Below are 6,037 nucleotides of genomic sequence, written 5' to 3'. Positions count from 1 at the left end.
CCTGTGAACATTTGTCTCTTCATAATATCCGTAGAAATATGCATAGAAAACAGAAAGTGAATATTTTAAATTGCTTCTTACTTAAGTATAATACACAAATGCAATACATAAGCCCAGATAGTATCCTACTTCAGAAAAAAACAGCTATAAAAGACATTCTGGGTACAATTATGGAAACTGGAATATGGACTGAATATTATATAATATTGGGGGATCACTGTTGTTTTCTTAGGTGTAATAGTGATATTGCGGGTTTTTTTTTTTTTTTTTTTGAGACAGAGTCTCGCTCTGTTGCCTGGGCTAGAGTGCCATGGCATCAGCCTGGTTCACGGCAACCTCAAACTCCTGGGCTCAAGCGATCCTCCTGCCTGGGCCTTGCAGCAGAGTGCTAGGATAATAGGTGTAAGCCACCACGTCCAGCCAGCGATACTGTGATTATGAAGCAAAAGTCCTTATTCTTAGGGGAGACAGGCTGAACTATTTAGGGGTGAAGTATTTTTGATGTCTGCAACTTATTAAATGGTATTACAAAAAGGCATATCTATTTCCTGTATACTTGAAATCTTTTCATAATAAAGAATGGGAGTGAGGGGAACAAAGGGCATCTTTTTAAAGTACCTTAGCCAAGAGCTCTACGAAAAACTGAGCAGTAACTTCAATTTACCCTTTGGGTTTGTATGTGTGTTGTTACCTTTTTTTTTTATGCCATTGCACACCAGGTATTCAGCTTGTGCAAGCTCAGCCTCACCCAGGTGCACCTCAGCCTAGGTGTGACTTCATCACACTTAAGTCAAAACTAGCCTGAGGAGATAAAGTCCACACTTGAACATGAAGTTCTTCACATTCCTAAAATATTACACAGGCACATTCACTTGTTTGGTTTGCAGTTTTATAGCAGTCTTATTTCCCTTTAGGGCCTGTGTTTCTTTCTTTCTTTTTTGCCAAGATAACCCCAGAGAGAGGCAATTTCTTTCACACCCATGGACACATCCCAGGAAGACTTTTATTGAGAAATCTTTTTGCCCAACCACTCATTGCTGAATTCGATGTCGAGCTGTCTGTACTTAAGTTACTTCTTGAAATAACGAATTTCATGCCGCAGTTTAAAAAGCAAACCCAGTAAGAAACTCAGAATCACAATTTTATGCTCTTTTGTCATTATCCTTGGATTAAAAAAAAAGGATGCTGTTAGATTTGTTCCAGGGGGGAACTCGAAAAGTATGTATGGGACACGGAATGCGGTTAATGGAAAACGGAGGAGGTTTGTGAAACAATAGCCTCAGGAGTCTGGAGAGTCCCGGGAGGTTGTAAACCTAACAGACAGCAGCAGCAGCCGGCATTTCTATCCCCCCTGATAGGATGGAACTACCCTCCTTCCTTATCTCTACAGGATGAGATTGACCCAGGGGTCCCGGAAATTGGTTGTTTAAAAATTTTTTTTTTTTTTTTATTGCAGCGGCTGTTCTGGCCCAGGTACTCACTCCCCCCTTAAGAAACTCTCTATAAAACCCAAGGCTTTCCCCTCCCTCAGGGTGAATGCTCTTTGGCCTCCACCCATCTGCACCCGGATGCCCCAAATAAACAGCATTTTACTACACATGAGGCTTTCTCTCTCTCTCTGCTCCAGACCTAACAGATGCAAATTAGGTAAGAACTGTGTGTACCAGGAAGCTGTGATACCATTTTAAAAGTAAAGGAGCACACAGTGACGAGGCAGTGTTTCCATTCATATTCAATACCTCTGTACACACTTCAAATTACAGTTTAGTTTCCTGCTGCCAGGCTTTTAGCGCCACAGGCTGTAAGTAAGTGCTACTGGACTATGATTGATCTGGCTATTGAGAGTCTAACATCGGGTCAACAGGATCCCACTTAGATTTAGCAGTTGTGGCTGGTGTCCGGGAATGTGTTCATGCGAGCTGAAAGTCAGCCTGTGGTTTAGGACAGGAGAGCCAAAAACGTCTCGGAAGTGCCCCCGCAGTAGTGTGCGTGTGAGCCTCGGGGAAGGCCGGGAGGGTGCCGCGTGCCCCTGCGGCGCCTCCTTCATCAAGATGGCTTCGGCGCCCCGGCCCGCGGGGGCGGCCATCTTGGTGAGGGCCGGGGAGGCGGCCTGCGCGGTGCGGCCGCTGGCCGGGATGCCAGATTCGAAGGTCACAATCAGCGAGTGACCCGGCGACGGCTCGCCCCAAGGATGGCTAGGCAGCGAGCGCTGAGGCGCTGCCTGCAGCTGCTGACGCCCCGGGCGGAGCCGGCGCGGCTAGCCCGGGGGCGGAGAAACCCGGGCGTCAGCCGCCGCGGCCCCTCCCGCTGCGCCGGGGCGCTGTGCCCGGAGGCTCTGTGGCTCGAAGCCGAGGAACAGCCGCGGCAGCGGCGGCGGCAGCGCGCGCGCCAGGCCGCCCCCAGCACGAGGTGAGCCCGCGTCCCCGCGTCCTTGCTCCGCCCCCCGCCGCGCGCCCGCGGCCCGGACCGCGAGTACCTCGGAGCTCTGCGCTCGCTCCGGGACCGTGCGGGAGGCGGTTTCCTCCGCTCGCTGCCCTCTTTCGGGTCTGCTGCCTCCTCCTCAGTCTGCGGGCTGAACAGTCCGCACGCCCCGGCCGGGGGCTGTTCAGTCTCTTCGGCGAAGTAGAGCGGGCTGCGAGTGGGTCCCCAAGCCCTGCCTTACCCTGGAGATGCTGCACTTGTGAGTGACAGGGCTTCATCTGAATTTCCGCACCTCGCGACTTGCGGAGCCTGCATCTCTGAAGCTGTCTGGGTGAAGAGCCACAGAATTTTTTTTTTTTTCCTTTTTGGGAGAGTAGCTGCCTCTGGGATTTGATATCCCATCTTCCCTGCAAATTACCGGGTTGCATCTTCACTGATAGGAATACATGTGGGTGTATCTTCTTTTGGTTGCATGTAAATGAATGGGTTGACAACTTACTCAGAGCAACTTAGTTCTGCTTCATCTATAATATTGATCTTCTAAAAATTCATTCCAACAGGTTTCTCCCCTTTTATCTTGAAATAAGTGTGCTTATTTAACCCCAGAATGGAAATGAAGAGCAAAAAAAAAAAGGGGGGGGCAAAGTTGAGAGGGGTGGTGGAAGGTGGTGCTTTCTTGATTTTATGTTCGGTGGTTGTTTGCTTCTTAAATTGGGTATTACTGCAGGCTTTTCAGAACACGTATTCTGATAGTTTTTTTTTAGTGGGTAGAACTCGAACTCGATATGATCCTGGTAGTTGAGGTAAATATACTTCCACGGGCTCCGAATTCTGATGCGTTATTCCTCAGTGGAACCTGAAGAATATTAAGGGAATGAGAAGTTAACAGCCTTTTACAAAGTCATTTAGTTCTTGTCTTTGCCTTTACTGTAGGTTATTCTATCTATGTTATAACATGACTCACCTGGTTGGCTTTGGCTTGGCATGAAGTGTTTGCTGTTTGATAATTCTGATTAATTTATTGAGAAAGTCATTCCTGAGATACAGTTCTCTGCAAATTGAGAAATAATTTCTATCTTTATTAACAAATGGAAGTCTAACAGTTCCCTTTCTATTTTAAGTTACATTGATTATGAGTTAGCTGCAGACATTGACATCTGTTTAGAAAGAAGTTATGTAATCTTTAAAAAAAGAAAGATTGCCTGTATCCCACAATAGTCTGCTTTTGTTGCAAGAAAATATTCTGTTAAAGAAAAAATTTAGGGCGCGTGTACTTATTTAAAATAATAATTTAAGAGAGATTGAGAGGTAAAAATTGTTTTAAGTCAACTTGAGAATATGGTCAGGATTTCCGAAGATTTTATTTTGTTAACGGTTTGCAGGCTTTCCTTGTGCAAGGATTATGGTAAGTCTCCAAGAGATGAAAATATTTAGTGTATTTCTCAAATCCTTATTTTCACAATTCCAGATTATATTGTACAGATTCTGCATAGCAAACTTCTAATTTTTAAATTAGTCCAGTTAAAACTATTAGAAGGACATTTTAACATAAGCATTCCATCATAGGGTTTTGGTTATGCTTTAATTGATAGTCACTCTTGTGTGTGTTTGAAAGGGATATTGTGTTACTTCGGGTATTTGTGAGTTTGGAAAACTGAGGAGATTTTTATGAATATTTAGTCTGTGTTTGGAAAAGTAATATTTGCCTTTAATTTTGTTGTTTCAGTCTGCTTTTTCTTTGTAGTGGTGGCTATAATGGGTTTTTCCATTCCTTTCTATTCTATGTAAATAAGAATATGTAAATAAGAATATGGCTATACGGGAGGGCTGTGTTGATCTGGGCATTTTAGATTGAAGTGCATACAAGTAAAAAAAGTGTTTTCATTAGAGTGTTATTAGGGAAGCGAACTGTGCACATAATTAATCATTAATAAGCACTTTTATCCTGAAGGCCTGTGAGGACATGAATAAAACTGGCATTAAAAAAATCACCCAGGCCGGGCGCTGTGGCTCACGCCTGTAATCCTAGCACTCTGGGAGGCCGAGGTGGGTGGATCGCTCAAGGTCAGGAGTTCGAGACCAGCCTGAGCAAGAGCGAGACCCCGTCTATACTAAAAAACAGAAAGAAATGATCTGGACAACTAAAAAAATATATATAGAAAAAATTAGCCGGGCATGGTGGCACATACCTGTAGTCCCAGCTACTCAGGAGGCTGAGGCAGGAGGATCGCTTGAGCCCAGGAGTTTGAGGTTGCTGTGAGCTAGGCTGACGCCACGGCACTCTAGCCCGGGCAACAGAGTGAGACTGTCTCAAAAAAAAAAAAAAAAAAAATCACCCATGTGCTTTTCAGCATAAGGTTCAAGTAATATTTCATTTTAACATCTATAGTTTTGAAGAATTCTACCTGTCTGCAATTTATAGTCTTGCTCGACTTGTTTTTTGAATTTAATAACCATTTCTAGTGTATTTAAATATCAGATTACTTATGAACTGATATATCTCCAGGGGCAGTTTTATGTCAGAGATAACAATCTTCTGGCAACTCAGCTGGTTAAATAATGTATTATAGCTTTATCATTTACACAGCTCTTTCAGGTTTTTTAAAATCTATTTATTTCTAGTTTGATTTTATAGACATAAAATATGTGAGATTATTAACCCCATTCCATGGATGAGGAACACAGGGAACTGAGAGTCTCAGAGACTTTAGCAAAGGTCCCTTAGCTCAGCCTTCAGCAGAAAGGCTGAACCCCTCCCCCCCACTCTTGTTACACAAGGGTACCAATGAGGCCAAAGTAGAGGGATGTGGATCAGCAACCTTTGGTCAGCAATGCATTCGTAGATTGCACCCCTACACCTGAATAACAGGTTGTGAACAGTCAGTACTATTGGCTGTGGAGGCACAGGGCTGGCATACAGATGAATCTGCATAATTCAAAATTGTCATTGAAAAGCAGCTCAGTTTATGCCTGCTACCTAGAATAATCAATCCATCTTTCCCTTTAAAGGCAGCAGATTTTCGTGTTTATCTAACTGGGGGCCTTCCCAGATTAAGGGACATGTTCATAGAACAATGAATGCCTGTGGACTTCTGCATGACTCTGTAATCTCTCAGGTATAAGAGTAAAGTTATGAGGCCGGGCATGGTGGCTCACGCCTAGCCTATAATCCTAGCACTCTGGGAGACCAAGGTGGGAGGATCACTCAAGAGATCCTTTAGAGACTTTGTCTCTAAAAAAAAAAAAAAAAAAAAAGAAGAAGAATAAAGTTGTCAGAATAAAGAAACACCAAGCTTTCTCATTGTTACTAGTATTCCTTACACCAGTCATATATTTGTTTTGCTTGTAAGACCCTCATGCTAGGACAATTGGAGGACAGCAATAATTTGTTTTGAAAGTTGTTTTTCTATGTTTTGAAAGTCCTTCAAACTACAAAGATGTTTATTCCCTTTTCAAGTTACCGTGTTCATTCTTTTTTTTTTTTGAGACAGAGTTTCACTCTGTTGCCTGGGCTAGGGTGCCGTGGCGTCAGCCTAGCTCACAGCAACCTCAAACTCCTGGGCTCAAGCGATCCTCCTGCCTCAGCCTCCTGAGTAGCTGGGACTACAGGCATGTG

At 44.0% G+C, this 6,037-nt stretch overlaps 1 protein-coding gene across 1 annotated transcript in view; it reads left to right on the top strand.

The window, feature by feature from the left end:
* The first annotated feature begins 2,129 nt into the window (after nucleotides 1–2,129).
* NAPEPLD (N-acyl phosphatidylethanolamine phospholipase D) overlaps nucleotides 2,130–6,037 on the top strand; it is a 36,627-nt gene continuing 32,719 nt past the window's right edge. Inside the window, exon 1 of the mRNA XM_012650313.1 lies at nucleotides 2,130–2,409. Coding sequence (XP_012505767.1) covers nucleotides 2,192–2,409 — 218 coding nt within the window. The 5' untranslated portion in view covers nucleotides 2,130–2,191. The remainder of the gene's footprint in view (nucleotides 2,410–6,037) is intronic.

The sequence above is a fragment of the Propithecus coquereli genome, unplaced genomic scaffold, assembly GCF_000956105.1.
Source record: "Propithecus coquereli isolate 6110/MARCELLA unplaced genomic scaffold, Pcoq_1.0 Scaffold32, whole genome shotgun sequence".
Classification (NCBI taxonomy): domain Eukaryota; kingdom Metazoa; phylum Chordata; class Mammalia; order Primates; family Indriidae; genus Propithecus; species Propithecus coquereli.
Note: the sequence above shows the minus strand (reverse complement) of the source record. Positions and strands in the feature narration are given on the sequence as shown.